General features: G+C 34.7%; 5 protein-coding genes across 5 annotated transcripts; 3 read left to right on the forward strand and 2 right to left on the reverse strand.

The window, feature by feature from the left end:
• Window positions 1-81: 81 nt before the first annotated feature.
• On the reverse strand, window positions 82-2,745 carry LOC9319520 (transcription factor bHLH77). The gene is made up of 7 exons (XM_021031570.1): window positions 1,649-2,745; window positions 1,294-1,494; window positions 1,059-1,193; window positions 902-973; window positions 663-815; window positions 490-577; window positions 82-411 (listed from the first exon to the last, which is right to left on the reverse strand). Exons 1-7 carry the CDS (start codon window positions 2,075-2,077, stop codon window positions 374-376), a joined length of 1,116 nt encoding a protein of 371 aa, XP_020887229.1. The 5' UTR covers window positions 2,078-2,745; the 3' UTR covers window positions 82-373.
• A 110-nt stretch (window positions 2,746-2,855) lies between these two features.
• On the reverse strand, window positions 2,856-5,217 carry LOC9321654 (30S ribosomal protein S1). Its single transcript, XM_021031569.1, has 9 exons — window positions 4,730-5,217; window positions 4,591-4,652; window positions 4,358-4,517; window positions 4,152-4,272; window positions 3,996-4,077; window positions 3,812-3,915; window positions 3,392-3,470; window positions 3,259-3,309; window positions 2,856-3,177 (listed from the first exon to the last, which is right to left on the reverse strand). Exons 1-9 carry the CDS (start codon window positions 5,163-5,165, stop codon window positions 3,094-3,096), a joined length of 1,179 nt encoding a protein of 392 aa, XP_020887228.1. The 5' UTR covers window positions 5,166-5,217; the 3' UTR covers window positions 2,856-3,093.
• A 1,998-nt stretch (window positions 5,218-7,215) lies between these two features.
• Window positions 7,216-9,995, forward strand: LOC9321655 (protein TIC 22-like, chloroplastic). Its single transcript, XM_002883407.2, has 7 exons — window positions 7,216-7,859; window positions 7,941-8,015; window positions 8,840-8,896; window positions 9,079-9,138; window positions 9,227-9,307; window positions 9,396-9,431; window positions 9,530-9,995. The coding sequence occupies exons 1-7, from the start codon at window positions 7,305-7,307 to the stop codon at window positions 9,608-9,610; spliced, it is 945 nt and encodes a 314-aa protein (XP_002883453.1). The 5' UTR covers window positions 7,216-7,304; the 3' UTR covers window positions 9,611-9,995.
• A 5,864-nt stretch (window positions 9,996-15,859) lies between these two features.
• On the forward strand, window positions 15,860-16,530 carry LOC9321656 (putative defensin-like protein 252). Its single transcript, XM_002883409.2, has 2 exons — window positions 15,860-15,988; window positions 16,112-16,530. Exons 1-2 carry the CDS (start codon window positions 15,922-15,924, stop codon window positions 16,333-16,335), a joined length of 291 nt encoding a protein of 96 aa, XP_002883455.1. The 5' UTR covers window positions 15,860-15,921; the 3' UTR covers window positions 16,336-16,530.
• A 1,102-nt stretch (window positions 16,531-17,632) lies between these two features.
• LOC110230491 (putative defensin-like protein 251) lies at window positions 17,633-18,701 on the forward strand. Its single transcript, XM_021033683.1, is given in 4 exon segments — window positions 17,633-18,073; window positions 18,075-18,099; window positions 18,271-18,378; window positions 18,381-18,701. Coding segments are annotated over 4 exon segments (276 nt in total). The 5' UTR covers window positions 17,633-18,031; the 3' UTR covers window positions 18,482-18,701.
• Window positions 18,702-19,298: the final 597 nt, after the last annotated feature.

The raw sequence follows: 19,298 nt of genomic DNA on the forward strand, positions 1-19,298 counted from the left end.
TGCATGTCAATCGTTTACATCTACGAATCCAAAGAGAAAACTTCTGTACTTTCAATCTTGTTTGGTAAAAAAATGTGAAAAGAATATAAAGAAGTGAACCAATTTATTCCAGTTTCTTACAAGCTGAGGAATCATAATACATAACAACTGTAAATAGTACAGAGAAAAGTTCTTGTCATTTTTTTACATACATACTTAATATGATGAAGTTTCCTTGTTTTTGTTTTAGGTTGAGAAGAAATCAACAGATGCACAAGCAAAGAAGAAACGATAGTAAACATAAAAATTCCAATATGTTTCACTCCGTTACTCATCACTACTTGGTTTCTGTATGTACAACAGAGATAATAACCGTAAACATCTTTGATCAGACCTATGGCTCAAGCTTCATCTGAAGCGTTGGCTCAGAACCTGAAACATAAAAGATAAGAGACTTAACAACATAAGAGATGTTTCCAAAGTTTCGACTTGGATTCTTATTTTTCTTACAGTTGTTGTTGTTGCTCTGTTGCTGGATATCTCCAAAACCCATTTGAACAATGCTTTGCAGGTCATTATTTTCCCAGAATCCCGGTGTCTGAAATGAATCACAAACACAAAAGGATTTGAGTTTACGATACACTCAAACGAGTTTCTAGAATTCGACATTAGCTACTAATTACCTCAGCTTGAACAAATCCATCGTTTGAGGGGAATTGTGTGTCTGAGAATCTGGGCATGTTCTTGCCAAGGGAATAGTATGCTGATGGAAGTCTTTGCTCTGAGCAAGCCATTGCGTAAAGAGACTGCGTTAACGACTCCCCAGGTTGAATCATCTATACATACAGACACACACATTATAGATACAGAACATTCGATCATAGTAACATGATATATCGCAGGTTCAAAACCAGAAGTTTACCTCTGTGGATAAAGCAGCATTAGCATTGAACTCCATCCTTGGATTTACAGTAGCCAGCTTCATGGACAAGAACTGAAGAAACAAACCGCGAGTTTCAGATATAAGATATATTCAAACTCCAATTTCAATAACATTTATGAAATACACACGTTCTTACCTCAACTTGTCTCTGCAAGGACTGCACATAATTTATAATTTCGTCAAGCATGACCGCTTTCCCTGTAATCCGGTTGCAACCAGGAACCAGATCCTGAAGCAACGTCATTCTCTCGCTGATCTTTTCTCGTCTTGCCTGATACCAAACACACACCAGAAAAAACATCAACATCATAAACATCAAAATACCCCCAAATCAACAAAAAAACAAGTCGGTTTTCGAAGGTGTTTAGTACTCTTTCGGCAAGACTATGGCTATCAGTTGCTTGACCCCTTCTAGCTCTAACATGAATATAATCTTTAGGCGCCTCAGGAGGCTTAGCATCGTCCTTATTGTCGCCTTTACTATCGCACTTCTCTACTCCGTTTTTACTACTCCCAGCCTCATCCTGCTTACTTCTCTTCCCACCTTTAGATCCACCATTCTCTCCTGAAACCTAATCATAATTCCCAAAACCAAGAACATCAAGAAACACACTAAAAGGTCTATAGATAAAGTCTCCACAAAACACAAACTTTCTTACACATATCGCTACAGTTTCTTAAAGTCTACATTTTTGAATTAGAGCAAGAGAGATAATGAATCAAAACCTTTGAATTGGAAGCTGTGAGAGAGGAAGAAGCTGGAGACTCCTTGCCATTACCACTAGGAATCGATTTCCTCTTCCTGGAGTTAGATTTCGTGGTGTGAACTCGATCCGAAACTGAATCTGGATCCAACAACGAGCTTTTGTTACTCTCTTGCGTTGTTGGTTGTGACCCAAGAACCCCAAATTCTCGATCGGATCCAAATTGACCTGGATACGGAGGGAATCGGATTCCACCAGAGATTGGGAAATTCTCAGAGATCTGAGAATTCAGAGAGAAAGATTGTAGAGTTAACGGTGAAATCTCTTGAGGGTTGTTGCAGTATCTTCCAAGGAAATCTCCGATAGTTCCATCATTGCCATTGCCAAAGGGATCGCTCTGACCCAAAGGTAAGTAATTTAGGGTTTGCTCTGTTTCCTTGTCCATGTTCATCTAAAAGACTAAAACTTTTGTGACTCAAAAAAGTGAAAATTTTCAACAACTTCTCTGGGAATTCTGAAGAAAACCCAGAATTTGAATCAGAAAGCAAGATTGAAACTGAGTGGAAACAACCAAATTGAGAAGTAAAAAGACAAACTTTATGTGTGTTTCTTCAATCAAAGTGATGATTTTTTACTGAAATGTAAGCAAAAAAAGCTTTTTCCAATTATGGGTTTAGTGAAGAAGAAGATCTAATGAGGGAAATGAGTCAGGAAGAGAACTAGAAATGAAGAAGCATGATTGATCAATTAGGGGAAGAGGAAAGAGAGGCGGTGACTTTTTTTACTGATCAGAGAAAAGGAAGAAGAAGAAGAAGGTTTAAGAGAAAATGACAAAAAAAGAGAAAGTAATGATAAGAAAATTTAAGAAATTAAAAAAGAGTGAATCTTACAGTTCAAAAGGAGAAGTATCTTACGTGTGTTTATGTTAATGTGGGAACATTTAGATGGTGAAAGTGGGTAGGCTGCTTAGGCTGGCCTCTGTAATCATTGGAGTGAGAATAAGAGAGAGAAGAAAGAGAGAGAGCATGTGCATGGCAGAGACAGGAAAGTTGTGGGAGAGAAAACAAACAAAAGGATAAAATTGATTTTAATTATCATGTTTGATTATTCTTGGTTAAGAGACTATTTTATAAGATAGTACTTACCAAAACATGGTGTCAAAAAAGTCAATTATTGACTTGAGAAGGTTTTAGATCTTGAATTTCATGAATTATTTGTTATTAATCAAGTGATTGCAATTATATTGTTTTGTATGTTAATGAAGTTTATAATGTGTAACTAAAAACATCGAGTATACACATATTTTCATAAGTTTGTGTTATGTGTGACATATAATGATGATACAAATGAATTTGCATTTTTGCCTTTTAAGCATATTCTGAAGTAGTTGCCTACTTGCCTGCTCCACTTGAAGTTATATTGCCAAGAGCTGGACATAGGGATGAGAAGCAAGTCTCTTTAGGGTTCTTAGGGGACACGTTCTAGTACATGCTGAAGTGCTTTCTTGATTCCTCCTTGTTCCAGAAACGTCGTCAAGTGTATCTCTTGCACCTGAAATGTTAACGTATTTACTTGTATCAGACCAAGGACAACTCTATCTATGGTCACAAATGGATAGCTTCTGAGATTGACCTGTCTTCCAGCACGGGCAAGAAGAACAAACTTCCCATCAGAAGGTGGTGTCTGTGTGAAATAGGCGTATCGAATGAGTTTTTAGCATTGTTTATTCTTATGTGAATTTTGGAAAAACAAAAACAGAACTCACATTTGAGAGCCAAAGTTGTAGGTCTTGTGAAACTACTCTTTTCTCAAATCCTTGCCGGTTGATTTTCACAGCTTCTATTCTGCAACGTAGAAATGAAAAGGAGGATTGATCAAGATTTAGTTTACACAATGGAACCGGAATGTTCTTCCATCTTTAGATGGTTATGCCTGAAACATAGAATCAAACTAATGCAAATTAACAATATACAACTCATCATGGTTCACAAAAAGTATCAGCCAGTAATAGCTATTGATATGTTTATATCGATTGCAAAACCAGGAGTGAACCAATCTGGACATTCACAGAACGAACAACACGGTCTAGTAGACTAGAGGTGATCCTAGTCAAAGTTCTCTTGTAATAAGCGGATGAAGAGCTGATTAGGATTGCAATAGTAAAGAAATTTGTTTTGAAATATACCCATCTTCCTTTAAAAGTTCTTCAAGTATTGTTTCTAGCCCTGGAAGAGGTTCGATTGTATCCCCATTGTTCGAACTTAGCGAAGGAGATCCACTAGAGCTGTCCTGTAACAATATTCAATGATCTATTATAAATCACTAAACACCCACAAGAGACAGAAACACATTCATTCACATTGTTTTACCTTCAAAATCACTTTGTCTAATGTTTCTAGAAGAGGATCATCTTCTAGTTGTTTGATAGATAGTGTAATCCTTGATTTCTCTCTGCATTGGAACAATTCTTGATTAAAAACTATATCATGACTAATCAAATTCAGTAACTAAAAGAAGAAACTCACTTGTCAATATTCGTGACTATAACCCGAACCTCATCACCATCGCGTAGTACATCCCTAACATCTTGAACGTAATCCCACGATACTTCAGAGACATGCACTAATCCGGTTAAATGATAAAGACCTATACAAACACCACATATTTCACCAATGTCACAAGCTCAGAACAAGAAGAAACAATCAAGAAATGTCGATAAAATCAAATATACCATCATCGAAACGCAAGTGGATAAAGGCACCATAGTCTTCAACAGAACCTACTCTTCCAGTAAACACATCTCCAACACTAACGTTTTGTGAATACTTTGGCCATAATGCTAACTTCTCAGATAAAATCAACTTTCTATTTTCCTCATCAGCTTGAACAACCTAATATAAAGATTTACCTCAATCATACACACATTAGAGAAATCACAAAACAATGCAAAAGAGAAAACTTTACCTTCACAGGAAGTTTAGAACCAACCAAAGTCTTAGCTATTTCATGAATACTTTTCTGAGGCTCTTCACAGAACACAACACAACAGTAAGAAAAACACAAACCATCATTGTAAAAATTGAAACTTTAAGGACTTTGATACCTTTACAAGAACGTGAAGGACTTAATTGTGGATAAGGAAGAAATCCCACAAGAGAATGGAAACGAATAAGTAAGCCACCACCATTAAAGCCTTCAACTTCACCTTCAAATGTATCACCACTTTTGCAATAAGCTTTTGCCGTTTTCCAATCACTGGGTCCAGCAGCATCATTGGAGGTGTCTCGGAGAAGAGAATTGGAGGCGGAGAGGACGGAGGAAGAGGCTGATTGATCGGAGTTTCTATCTGTATCCGCGGTGGCGGAGCTTGAGAATGATTTGACAATGCAGAGGAGAGGGTTTCTATGTGACGGAGAAGAGGATGAGGAAGAGGAAGGGAGGAGTCTAAGTGGGCAAGAGAGGAAACAAGATTGTTGGTCGAAGAGATGAGAAGAGAAAGATACAGAACCCAATGTAGTAGCGCCACCGAAAACTGCCATTGTTACGCGGCAGAGCAAAAAGCCGCGGAGATTGAAGGTGAGTAATGGCAATGGTTTTTGGATAAGAAAGTGAGAGACTGGAGATGAAGGTGACGTGGCATTTGTCAGCTCACAGGTGCTAAAGAGGAAAAGTCTTCGATTATACACGTGGAGGGGTTTAACTGGATGATGTCCGTGATTCTAAATGTGTCTAGCAACAGGGGATAATTGTCAGTTTGTTTTTTAGATCCTTAAACTATTTATGATTTGCAAGTTAACCCCTCCATATTCCAAAAATGTTGGATTATGATTTAATATTGTATTTAAATAAAATTGTAACCGTTTAATTGAACCGTCATCAAAGAGAATGAGAAGAGAAAGATACAGAACCCAATGTAGTAGCGCCACCGAAAACCGCCATTGTTACGCAGCAAAGCAAAAAGCCGCGGAGATTGAAGGTGGAGGAAGGTATTGGTAGTGAATTTTGGATAAGAAAGTGAGAGACTGGAGATGAAGGTGACGTGCATTTGTCAGCTCACAGGTGCTAAAGAGGAAAAGTCTTCGACTATACACGTGGAGGGGTTTAACTGGATGATGTTCGAAATAATAATTGTGTATAGAACAGGGGATAATTGTCATTGTTTTGTTTTTAGATCCTTCAAATGTTTATGATTTGCAAGTTAACCCCTCCATATTCCAAAAATGCAGGATTATGACAAAATATTGTTTTAAGTATGAGTTTAATTTATGATAGATATAAATATGAATAATAAAGAAAGATTGAAATACAGAAAATAGAAGGACAAGAGAAAAATGTATTATTATTTTTGTTACTCAAGTTATAATTGTTATGTAAAGAAGTGAATTGTGGAAGCCCCTTGGCCTATTGGTTGAACAAGAGTTAATTAATGCTTCTACACCCAGAAGTCTGGGGTTCGAGTCCCAGATACTGCGATTTATTAATAAATTTGCAGATTATTGGAGGCAAGTGTGCAGGAGATCTCCAGCGATGTACAATTATAGCCGTTCGCCAGGATTCTACGCAGAGAGGGAAGTGTCCATAAAGAGCATAAAGAAGAAGGTGAAGGAGGTGAGTATGAAGAAGAAGGTGAAGAAGGTGTCGTATATCGTGGATCTAATAAGGGTCGGAAGAAATTGTCCGTTGTAGAATCGTTTATGTAACAGTTCTCATAATTTGCAATAAATAATAAATTCAGACGTTAAAAAAAAAAGAAGTGAATTTCAAGCGATCGATTCGATCGTTTATATAGAAATAGAAAAGTTAAATTAATCTGTGACGATAGATTTAATTAATAATTTACAAAAAAATTTATCATAAGTTTTTATATGTAGCTTCTTTATTTAACTTTCATAACAAATATAAGTTTTCTTAAATTTTTAGTCTTTTTCTAAGATCCAAAATCGCAAATAAAACAATAAAATTCGTGGAAGCCCCCTTGGCCCATTGGTTGACCAAGGGTTGATTAATGCTTCTACACCAAAAAGTCTGGGGTTCGAGTCCCAGGTATTGCGATTTATTAACAAATTTGCAGATTAATGGAGGCAAGTGTGCAAGAGATCTCCAGCGATGTACAATTATAGCCGTTCGCCAGGATTCTACGCAGAGAAGGAAGTGTAGCGAGGTCGTGGATCATTGAAGGTATTCATCAAGATTACGAAGAAGGAAGTGTAGTCTGTCGTGAATCTAGTAAGGGTCGGAAGGAATTGTCAGTTGTAGAATCGTCTATGTAACAGTTCTCATAATTTGCAATTAATAATAAATCTAGACGACAAAAAAAAAAAAAACAATAAAATTCAATTTTTTTTCTTCATTTTTAGGGGTTATTTATCTTATCGGGGTTTTGGGATAAATTCCGATCCTCTTAACTCGGTTTTAGGTTTATTAAATGAAACTAAAATCAAATTCTGATAGTTTAACGATGTCAACTGACGAAAAAAAATCTATTTTAAAACATAGAGGATAAATTTGTAAAAATTAGATACTTAGAGGGCTTCTTTACAAAAGCAATTATAATTGTTTTCTTCTTCAAGCAAAGAGATGAAATCTTTTCCTCACTGTCTTCTTCTTCTTCGCAAAGCCTTTCAAAAACCCTCACTATTTTTCTCAGTTCTCAAGCAAATCATTTTCCCGAGAAAATAATGAATTCAAACATTTTCCCACCATCGAAACATCAAAACCAGTTTAACATACAACAATCCTTCTCAAATCTCCAATCTCAATGCTCCAATTTACTCCACAACGTTTCGCAAACCCTTAATCCTCTCTTCAACCCCAACAAGAACAACAACCGTAATATCTTCTCTGCTCTCAATTCGTTGCGTGATCAAGCTAAGCAAGCTTTAGATTCTAGAATCTCTCGTTTCAATTCTGGTAAGGCACCAGTTTGGGCGAGAATTTCTGACGACGTCGGTGGCGGTGGTGGTGCGAGGACTCAGGTGACGGCTCCGGTTCGCGGAAGCGGGAAAGGATTAACGGCTGATGCTATTGAGGAGAGATTGGCGGGAGTTCCTGTTTACGCGTTGAGTAATTCGAACGAGGAGTTTGTGTTGGTTTCAGGGACTTCTTCTGGGAAATCTCTGGGTTTGTTGTTTTGTAAAGAGGAAGATGCAGAGACACTTCTTAAACAGATGAAGAGTATGGATCCTCGTATGAGGAAAGAAGGTTCAAAAGTTGTTGCTCTTGCTCTTAGCAAGGTATAAGGAATCAATAACTCAATTAGCTCGATTTGTGTTTTGTTTACTGGTTTTGATTTGTGTGTGTTGTTGTTGTTGCAGGTGTTCCAGTTAAAAGTTAATGGTGTGGCATTTAGGTTGATTCCTGAGTCTACTCAAGTGAAAAATGCCTTGAAGGTGAGTTGATTTGTCCATAGAATATATCTTTGGATACTCAAAAGCTTTGCTATTTGTCACCATAGACGTTATAGCTGCTGAACATGACTGTCATCATTCATCAATGAGGAGACTTTGTGTTAGTTTAGTGCAGGAGCTTTTTAATTACTTTAGTGAATCGTAGCTCTGTTTCAGCGACTATAGATAGTCAGTTAGCTAGAGAGGTAACTGATTAGAAGGAAGTTGGGGGAGAATGAGAAGGGAGTCTGGATTGGTGTAGCATTGGTTTGGGTTTAGGAGAGTTTAGGGTGCTTTGGAATTCAGCCTAGGCTTCCATCATTGCTGCTTTGATTTGGTTTGTTCTCAGTTGTTTTCTGTACGCGGATTCAGAGAGTGAGTAAATATAGAGAATCATTTCTCGTTATTATCGGACATTCAGACTCTTCCTCTATATCACATTTCTGATATTATCTGACATGAAATTCACAGAATGTGTGGTAAAACCTAGGCGTAGAGTCGTAGACCATGGAGATGTAAGATTTAGGACTTCAGTTGACTCTTTGGATTTGTGTCATGCCATCACTCTTCTGGCTAGGAAATTCCATGTTGTGGTGAATATTGATATTGACAACCTTTTCTGCGCCAACGATTGGTTTTCTTAGAAGTACACTAATTGCATTCAGTTTTGGTACATATTTACTCAAAGGTGGTCAGGTTTCTTTGCAGCATATAGGTCTTATGGATGTAATCCTTCCTAGATGTACCTTTATTTTTCTGAAAACAGACTGTAGCATTTGGTTAGACACTGCAAGTAAATTATATATCTCTTCTATATGTGTATACAGGAAAGGAAAACAGCTGGTATTGATGATGATGACTTCCATGGTGTTCCAGTTTTCCAGGTAATGTGCAAAAGAACCAATACTTTCAATGGTTGTGACTAGCTTTTTCGTTTTAACAGGGCTGCATCTATCATCCATGGAAATTGCAAAATGTTGAGATTATTGCTTCCTTTAAATTTTTGTTCGAGACATGTTTTTCTTAATGTCCAGTTTTCTTAACAATCTGACTTGTGTTGTCTCAGTCAAAGAGCTTGATTCTACGAAGTGAAAACATGAGTTATCGCCCTGTTTTCTTCAGAAAGGTTAGTTAAACTTACAAGACCCAATTCACCTTTGTCCATACACTGGTTACATGATCGGCAAGCTTGAATCTTGGTTGAGTTTTGACAGGAGGACTTGGAAAAATCCCTAATACGAGCGTCCAGCCAACAGAACCGACTCAACCCTGCTCTGAAACCAGGCGATATTCAGGTTTTCTTTAACTTTAATCTCCCCATTTTCTTGTAAATCCATAATTTTCTCCACCTCATATTAAAATGCATGATTTTGTATTCCAAAGGTTGCAGTTTTCGAAGATATTGTCAAGGGAATGAAGGTAAACAATCAAAGAAAAAACACCATAGACGTTCTGTAATGCGTTTTTCTTTAAGAATGACGGGTTTTGCTGAATCTGTTTCCCGGGCGAAATTGCAGGAAAGCACGACATCAAACTGGGACGACATTGTCTTTATACCGCCTGGTTTTGAGGTTTCAACTGAGCAAACCCAGGAGTAGGTGAAATCCTTAGAGCATCGTAAAACCTCAACCTCAAACTTCTCCACTTTCATATTCCTATCTCATCATTCAACAACTTGATGAACACAGAGAGTTGGAAATAGCGTTGATGATGTTACCTCCATTAACATCCTTCTCCAATCGTTGCTTTCTCTATCTCATCTTATGAGGTTTTAGCCTCCTTATGAGTTTTTTTTTTTTAATGACATCTTCGCTTTAAGTTCACTATTATTACTAGAAAACGTAAGAGTAGCTTGTACTAATATTACTGTCATGTTTAACATTTACGTTAAATTTTTGTTAATTTGCATCCGTGACCTAAGTGGGAAAGTGAGAAACTCTGCGTCAACTTTTGAAAAATTGTGATTGACTAGATTTATTTACCTATCAAGGTCCATGTAAAAATCGTTCGTAACTGCATCGATTAATCATCTCTCGTAGTTCCATGATTTATACTAGACACGTTGGTATATATTATAGTTTTGGATCTATTCTTTCCGGCTGCATCCATGGAAACTGCAAAGTTACAAGATTAGTGCTTCCTTTAAATGTTCGAGAAACGTTTTGCTTTCATAATTCTATTTGCAATATTAAATATAATCAAAACTCTTTCCTTAAATAAAAATAAAGTTAAATATGAGAAGAAGAAAAAAAGAATCTCATTTTTCATTGATTTAAATTGGATTTTCTGCAAAACAACCTTCTAAGTCAATTTCGTTTGCAAATTTACCCTTCAAGTCCGAATTATGCAAGTCAACCCTACAATCTCAAAAGTCACCCGTAATACTGTCCTCCCGTGTAGCGATGACGTGGCACTCGATAACTCCGTTAAAAAACATAAGGGGTTTTTGCAAAAAAAACCTCCATGTAAATTTTTTTTTGCAAAACAAACCTCCATGTCAAATAAATGCAGGTCAAACCACAATCTCAAAAGTCACCTGCAATATAGCCCTTCCGTGTATCGATGACGTGGCAATCGATAACTCATTTAATGTAATGTAGTATGTAGGAGTATCATGCGTATCATGCATCTCGAGCCTCAAATTGGTTAATTATTCTATCATAGTCTTATCCCACCATTTCCATATGTGATATACTCCGGTCTATCAAAATTCAACCAAAATTCAAAACTTTATAAGTGATTGTTGAATTGTTTTTTACATAATCGAAAATCTTGGTTGAATCTTGGTTGAATTTTGGTTGAATTTTAAGTGATTCATATAAAGTTTTGAATTTTGGTTGAAGTTTTGGTTGCATTTTGATAGACTGGGGTAGGCCTGGACATAAAACCTGAAATCCGAAAACCAATCCAAAAAATCAGGAACCGAACCCGAACCGAATAGTCACAAAACCCGAACCGAATAGTCACAAAACTCTCATATCCGAATTATCCGAATCCGAATATATCTGATTCGAATCCAATCCGAAATCTGAATGCCCAGGCCTAGACTGGGGCATGCCACATATGACATATGGAAATGGTGGGATGAGGCTATGATGGAGGAATTAACCAAGTTGAGGTTCGAGATGCATGATACTTCTACATTACATAAAATAAGTTATCGATTGCCATGTCAGCGATACACGGAAGGGCTTTATTGCATATGCCTTTTGAGATTGTGGTTTGACTTGCATTTATTTGACATGGAGGTTTGTTTTGCAAAAAAAAAATTACATGGAGGTTTTTTTTTTTTTGCAAAAACCCTTTATGTTTTCTAACGGAGTTATTGAGTGCCACGTCATCGCTACACGGGAGGGCAGTATTGCGGGTGACTTTTGAGATTGTAGAGTTAACTTGCATAATTCAGACTTGAAAGGTAAATTTGTAAACGAAATTGACTTAGAAGGTTGTTTTGCAGAAAACTCATTTAAATTTGATTAAAAACAGCTTTTTCTACTAACCACATATTTTCGCTGTATTCAATCCGAAAGAACCGACTCAACCCTGCTAACCACATATTTTCTTTAACTTTAATCTCCCCATTTAAATTTGATTAAAAACAGCTTTTTCTACTAACCACACATGCAAATAAATTTGAAAATAAACTAGTAATCAAGAATAATTTATCCAAAAATAACACCCGATTCTTTCTATCTCGTTGACTTAGTCCTACCACATTATCTTTTCTATTTTTAGTGTTATTTTTCCCCCTAATTGAATAAAAATCTATTTTAAGTGTGTTTTAAGTATATTTATAAAGAAAAACAACCAATTTCTACAAGTAAGAAACACAAGCTTTTATTAAAATTTTGAATCATGAGATTTGTTACTTCGTCTATACTTTTATTTTTTCTTATGTTGCTCGTTACAAACAATGTTAAAGGTAATATATTATTTTCGTTTAGATTTTTATATGTCATTCGTTAGATGCGAAAACATTTGATTATTTCAATCATACAAGATGGTGTTTAAAATAAAGCTTTTAATCTTTTAATATCATCAGTTGTTTAACTAAAACGTATATTGTTGTTTTTAATTGATTGATTTTAGGAAGGGAAGTAAGAAGAAATTGTCCATATAAGCTGATGAACCCTGGAAAATGTGGGGCTAACAAAGTTCAGTTTTGTTTGGATGAATTTAAAAGGACTACATATTTTCCAGAGAACCAAAAGAATGGTTCTCGTTGCAGGCCGTGTAAGGACACCAGGGTAGGAAACAAGGACGTTTATTCGTGCGTATGTTTAGGTGGCCGTCCTAATCCTTGCTAAGTTTTCTACTAGCAAAAACCAATATCTATTTACAAGATATTTTGGTATTAATTTGGAAGACATATAGTTTATGTCAATCTATTTTGAAAATTCTTTTATTTTTTAATTAAAAATAAATAAATTATAAATTCATATATAAAAGTAGTTTGAGTATCTCAATCAATCTTTTTAATATTGGAAGATGAAAAAAACTTGATGTATTTTCTCATCTCATAATGAATGTTTATTCCATTTATTTATTTTATTATCATATCAAATTAATGATTATTGAAATAAGTCATGCATTTAACTTATTTATATAATTATATACTTTTAAACCATAAAAATATATAAACCAATTGTATTCGATTAGACATTCTTCAATTTACGGAGGTGATGGCTTGCAAGGGCTTCTTTTTCATATATAAGTCTCCAGTTTAACAAAATCGATGGTCGTGGATGCGACAATAACGGCATGTGGCCATGGCGATAACGATGGCAGTGGCCGCGACGATAATGGTGACGGTGAGGGCGGGCAGCCATGGTGATTTTAGTTGATATAATTGTTTTTTTTGTTATTTCATCAAAAATCTTTTAAGTGAATCAGTAATGTTGTTTAATATAAATACAGTTTTGTTTCTAAAGTTCAAGGTTTGAGCCTTCAATTTTACAAATTTTGGATTAAAATTTGTTTCCACGACATTATTTTGGAATCCGGTAAAAAGTTACATGATATCCTACACGTTGATATTCACGAGAACTATATACACAATCAAGATCCTCGTCAAGAACATCATAACATATTAGCAATGTTATTCCAAAGATGAAGAAATCGAGATTCTTATGAGCTACTCATTGAGACTAGACAGAGAGGAAGAGAAAGGCCACAATCCAAATGCAAAATCGGCTCTCCGATCATGTTGTTGACAAAATTAGAATCATCAACAGTATTTGATAATTTAGCCAATCTATGAGTTTGAATAACAATTTGTTTTTTTTTTTAAGTTTACACTTCAATAAACAGTGATTTTAAAATCAGACCAGATCGGTTAGTTGGTCTGGTTCGGAACCAGAAGCCTAGCTAGCCAGTCTGTTTTTTAATAACGGAAGTGCAAAACAACCATAAAACATGTTCCAAAACCGGCGAACGAGATTGAACATAAATGTAGCTAGTAACGAATTAATTACGGATTTTGCCCTTTTTTATAGTAGCATTTGTGGATTTTGCCATTTTTTGAATAGTTTGTAGATTTTGCCCTTTTTCAGGTTCCAAAAATATGATTTAACATGCGTTTTACTCGTTATGTTTGGGTTTAGTCGGTTTCATTTGTTCTTAGGGTTTAGTATTTGGTATAAAGTACGTATTTTTGCAAAAAAAATCACAAAATACGTACATTTTTAAGTGTTAAAAAAGGGCAAAATCCGTAAACTATTCAAAAAATGGCATTTTCGTAAGTTTTTCCTAAAAAATGGCATTTTAGACAATAATCCCAGCTAGTAACTGGCCACACACATTTGTAGTGGCTATCCGTAGCAGTTTAGTCACTAAAAAGTTCATTGTCATACTCTTTTTTTTTTTGTCGTCCGAAATTAATTAGAGCTCAAAAGAGCCATTCCTGGGGAATGTTGTTTACAAATGTGATATGAAGCGATTCTGTACGAACTTTTCGTGCCAGATGATCCGCTTTTACATTAGCATTACGAGAAATTAAAGATAAAGAGAAGGTTGAGAATTCTTCCTTGTCGCTCTGAAATTCCTCCAAGTACACTGAAAACGCCGGCCATTCGGTTGGAGAAGACACCATCTTCACCAGATCAGAACAATCTGTAAGGAACTCTACCTCTTGATTATCTGCACCAATCATACACTTCATCGCCCAGAGAAGGGCCTCGAACTCGGTATGTAATGGAGATAAACTTCGACAGAGATTTGCAGCTCCCATGGTTGGCGGCTCTCCGTTTGATGATGTACATAACCATCCTGTACCGGAGAACTTATCACTTTCTTTCCACGATCCATCCACAAAGCAACGGTATCCAGAAAAATTCGAGTCAAGTGAAGTATTCCCCACTTGAGAACGATTTACCAATTCCACAGTACCATGATTTTCATGATGAAGCTCAATTTGGGCTGACTGCCACAATTGTGCTTCTTTTTCCGCTAACCGTAATACCTCTAACGGATCTTTATCAATATTTTCAAATATTTTTTCATTCCTTGCTTTCCATATATACCAGATAATCCATGGAAAGGCTAAAGAGTCAAATTCTGAAGATATTCTCCAAAATAAATGGTCCAAATTCACAAAAATAGATTCCGTTGGAAAAATTCTCATTGCCGTAGGAATCTGAGAGAGTGCCCAAACCTGTCGTGCCGGGTGGCACTGAAAGAGTGTATGATTGATTGTTTCCACTAGTTCGCCACATCTAGCACAACCTGTATCACAATCAATTCCCCTTCTCCGCAAATTTTCCGTAACTGGTACACAACCCGTTAAAATTTGCCATAAGAAATGACGTATCTTAGGTGGACAATGCACTTGCCAAGAATGTGCTTTTAACGGTTTGATGTCTGGTCCAATCAATGAGAAATTTGTCTCCAAATTTCCTAACCGAGCGGTATGATATCCTGATTTGACTGTATATTTTCCGGATTTTGTAAAATGCCAACCCAATGTATCCTCCTTAGTTGGCGCACCCACAGGTAGGGCACTTATGATGGCGATATCTTCTGGATCAAAGAGCTCCTCTAAGAGAGCAATATTCCAAAAATTCGACCGACTATCTATAAGACTATTAACTTTTAACAATGGATCAACAGGTGAACCATTACTCTTTGCTGGTCTCGGGAATTGAGCTGTAATCCAGGGATCCTCCCAAACTGAGATGGATTTCCCAGATCCGACCCTTTTAATAAGTCCTTTATTAACCAGAGATCTAGCTGAACAAATACTACGCCATCCATATGATGGGGAATATGATTTTATATTTTCCAAGGGATTGGATTTCCGAAAATACCGCCCTTTAAACACCTTCGCAAAAAGAGAATCTGGAACCGTAATCAACCGCCATAATTGTTTAGCTAACAGGGCTGAATTAAAGTCGTCTACATTCCGAAAACCTAACCCTCCTTCCGATTTACTATTGCACAACTTGTTCCAAGCCATCCAGTTCATTGTCATACTCATCCGTGTCATTGCCAACAAAGTATTAATGGTTGTGTCTAGGGATTATTTTTCTTGACATCATTTAGAAATGTTTTGTAGCCTATTGACACATATCTGTAATGACTAAAATTGGGTGGTAACAAACTAACAATAGATTTTTTGTATACATTGACATGTTCAATAGGAAATTCCTAAATATAAGTCGCAATTCGTATATTAAAATAATGCAATATATATTTTTTCCAAAAATAAACTACAATTTTGTCTACTTTGTTGACCAGTAATTTTTTTCATATTTGAAATTTATTTATTCTATTTTAATATGAACACCTATTTTTAGTGTTTTATCAATTATATATAATCACGAATTTCAGATAAAAATATATTTACTTATTTCATCTCAAAATTACGAAAAGTTTCTGCATAGAAAACGACTTTTGATTAAATTTTGGAGTCATGAGGTGTGCTACATCGTTTGTAGTTTTGTGTATTCTCATGTTCCTTGTGTTAAACAATGTTAAAGGTAATATATTAGTTTAATTTGTCTTATAATTTTTATTTTAGGATATGCAAGTATTGATTAAGAAAATCCTTTGTTTATCAGTAAAGTTTAGTTAAATATTTATTTGTGTTTGTTTGGAAACAGTAGATGTGAAAGCACAACGACGGAAACCTCTGTGTAAAATGACTGGTCTTCTAACCCCTGGAAAATGCCCCATAACTATCCATGATGCAAGCAACTTGTGTAATCGCCAATTGGCGTCGCCTGATAGGACATTTAAGCGTTGCGACTGTCAAAACACTATTAAATGGCGAGGGAAAGACCACTATCAATGCACATGTTATCTGAGACTCCCTTGCAACGAATAGTTCAAATACCAAAATGCACTTTCTCAAAATAAGAGATAAGGGCCGTGAGCATTTGTATGTTATATGATTGACAATATATATCAATCCATTTTGTTATTTCTTTTTTTTTCAAATTTAGTTACTTTTGTATTCAAATAGAATGAAGAGTGATGATTCTACTTGTTTCGATTGTAAGGGGTGACGTTTTTGGGTTTACGCGACCAAGAATGATTCCGGTATAATTTTTCTGTTTTTAATTTAATAAATTCTGGGAGGCCCTGCTTCCCGGTCTCTTACCAAAAAAAAAAAGAATGAATAGTTATGAGTTAAATTCTCAAAACGTAGTTCCTTTATTCAATCAATCTTTTTCTTGTTCAGTTTTTCTTTGTTAATTTGAGTTATAAAACTAAACAATAAAAATATTTATGGTGTATTATCATCTCTTACTCATTCTTTATTACGTTTATTTAACAATTTGAATCAGAAAATTAAACGCTAGTGATTTTTTTAACCTTTTATATACTTTGTAGTTGTAGAAGATGGTGTTTGAAACACCTTAATAGGACGTCATGTACGTAATGAATGTCGTGAATGAGTTGAATTAACTTCCTGAAGTTTCATCTTAAGATAGAGAACAGAAATATCCGTTTTCATGAATAGGATTATTTTTACGATATTGGCCGTGTCATGTACAGTGGCGGACCCACTAAGGAAAGAGGTGGGTCAACTGACCCATGTTAAATATTCAAATATAGTATAATGCTTCAAAATAACTAAAGTACTTGTAGCAAAGTTGGTAGAATGTGATAGAACTGACTCCCCTAAACCAGGGTTCGATACTTGAGTCTCACAATTTTGGTTAATTTTTGGTTTTTAACATCTTTAGTACGTTGTATTGATTGCTATTAATTTTTTATTCTTTTAAAAAATCACAGCATCTATTGGAAATTGTATACTTTTTTCCTAATTAATTATAAAAATAATAAATAATGTTTTGATTTTCTAGTGTTTGATAATATTTTAATATAATAAACTATATAACATAATTGAAAAAAAAATTTGACCCCCCTAAAAATAATTTCTGGATCCGCCACTGGTCATGTATATACCCGTTTTCGAATTGAATTCTAAAGTATCATCCTTTTTACCTCAACCAGAATACTATAATTTCTACAATGTTTAGAATATTTGAGTTTAAATGCACATATGAATTTAAAAAAAAATGAAAGCCTTATAAGTGGAACATAACATAGATTCCATTTATACAATTCATGTCATGTTAAACAGAAATTGTTGTCTTACAACATCTAAGTAATTAACTTAAAATTTGTCTACCACATATATTTTCAATGAAAAGAAAAACACTCATTTTAACTTCCCGTGTATGCGCCTTTATAGCTTTTCCTACAAGCCATATATTGTTTTCGCTACAAACGATTCTTTTTACAGATTGATAAGTTCAACACTAGATTTTTAAATATTCTCAATTAGTATATTAAAAATAAAAAAAAATAAAAATCCAAAACTAAACTACCACTTTTATCTCTCTAGTTGACTTTATCCTAGTTTATTTTTATAACTTAATATTGAAATCTTTTTTTAGTGTGTTGAATATATATAGTATGAGTGCCGATAAAAAAGTATATTCACTTTTTAATCTTAAAAATACTAAGTTTTTGCAAGTCACAGAAACGACTTTTGATTAATTTTTGGAGTCATGAGGTGTGTTACTTCGTTTGTAGTTTTGTGCATTCTCATGTTTTTTTGTTTTGAACATTTTTAAAGGTACGTAATAACTTTTGATTTTTATTATTTATTCGTGAATTATGGTTCCTATTAACAAATATGGTGTTGTAAATTAATCGAAATCTTTTGGTTATGAATTGTTTAGCTAAAAGTTTTTTGGATTTTCTAGCTGAAAATTTATCTATGTTTTGTTTTGGTGGTTGAAAGCAGTAGAAGTGAAGGCACAACGATTGGTTCCACTTTGTAAAATAAGTGGTTATGAAAATCTCGGAAAATGTCCTGCTGACGGAAACATGTTTTGTAACCGCGAAATGGCTGATCGTATGTAAAATATAAGCGTTGCGATTGTCAAGACACCATATGGCGAAAGCAAAAACACCATCGCTGCACATGTTATATGAAGCTTCCTTGCAATCAATAGGTTCAAACCAAATTATATTTGCCAAAAATAAGAGATAAGGGACCAGAGTTTTTTATAGTTATATGTCGAACAATATGTATGTCAGTCTATTTTGATTTGTTTCTCTTTTCAAATATAGTTATTTTTGTGTTCTAATATTATTCAAAATCTAGTTTGTTTATGCGTCGATCTTTTTCTTGTTCAGTTTGTTTAGTTATTTTGAGATATAATATTACGGGATAAAAAAGACTTACAGTGTATCATCCTCTCTTACTACTCTTTGTGGCATTTATTTAACAATGTCATAAAGCTCTAGTGATAATTATATACCTTTTAGTTATTGAAGACGGTCTTTGAAAAACCTTAATAGGAACATTTACGTACTGGTGAGTATGATGTACATCATGAATATGTTGAATTAAATTCCTAAAGTAATTTCATCTCAAGGTATAACAGAAATATAAATCAATATAGGATTATTTTTATAAGGACGTAAAAATCATATCATTGGCATCCTTTTTTTGACACGTCTTTATCATTAAAGATGTGTAATCCTTTGATCTAAATATTTTGCAAATCTCACAGTATTGTTGTTTTCTTGTAGTTGTTTTCTTTAACGAAGTTAAATAAAATAAAACACAGGCTTAATATTCTAATATAATCCATGTTAATATTAAAAACATTTCATGTCTTACACAAGGGAGAATATATGTAATTAAATGTTATTTACCATAATCAGTTTCAATAAAAAAATTATTAAATTAATCAGACTGTATAAAATATTTTGAAAGAAAAGAAAAACATATGCAAGGAAAGAAATCTCATTTATGATTGGTTA

Source organism: Arabidopsis lyrata (genome assembly GCF_000004255.2).
Source record: "Arabidopsis lyrata subsp. lyrata unplaced genomic scaffold ARALYscaffold_3, whole genome shotgun sequence".
Lineage (NCBI taxonomy): Eukaryota > Viridiplantae > Streptophyta > Magnoliopsida > Brassicales > Brassicaceae > Arabidopsis > Arabidopsis lyrata.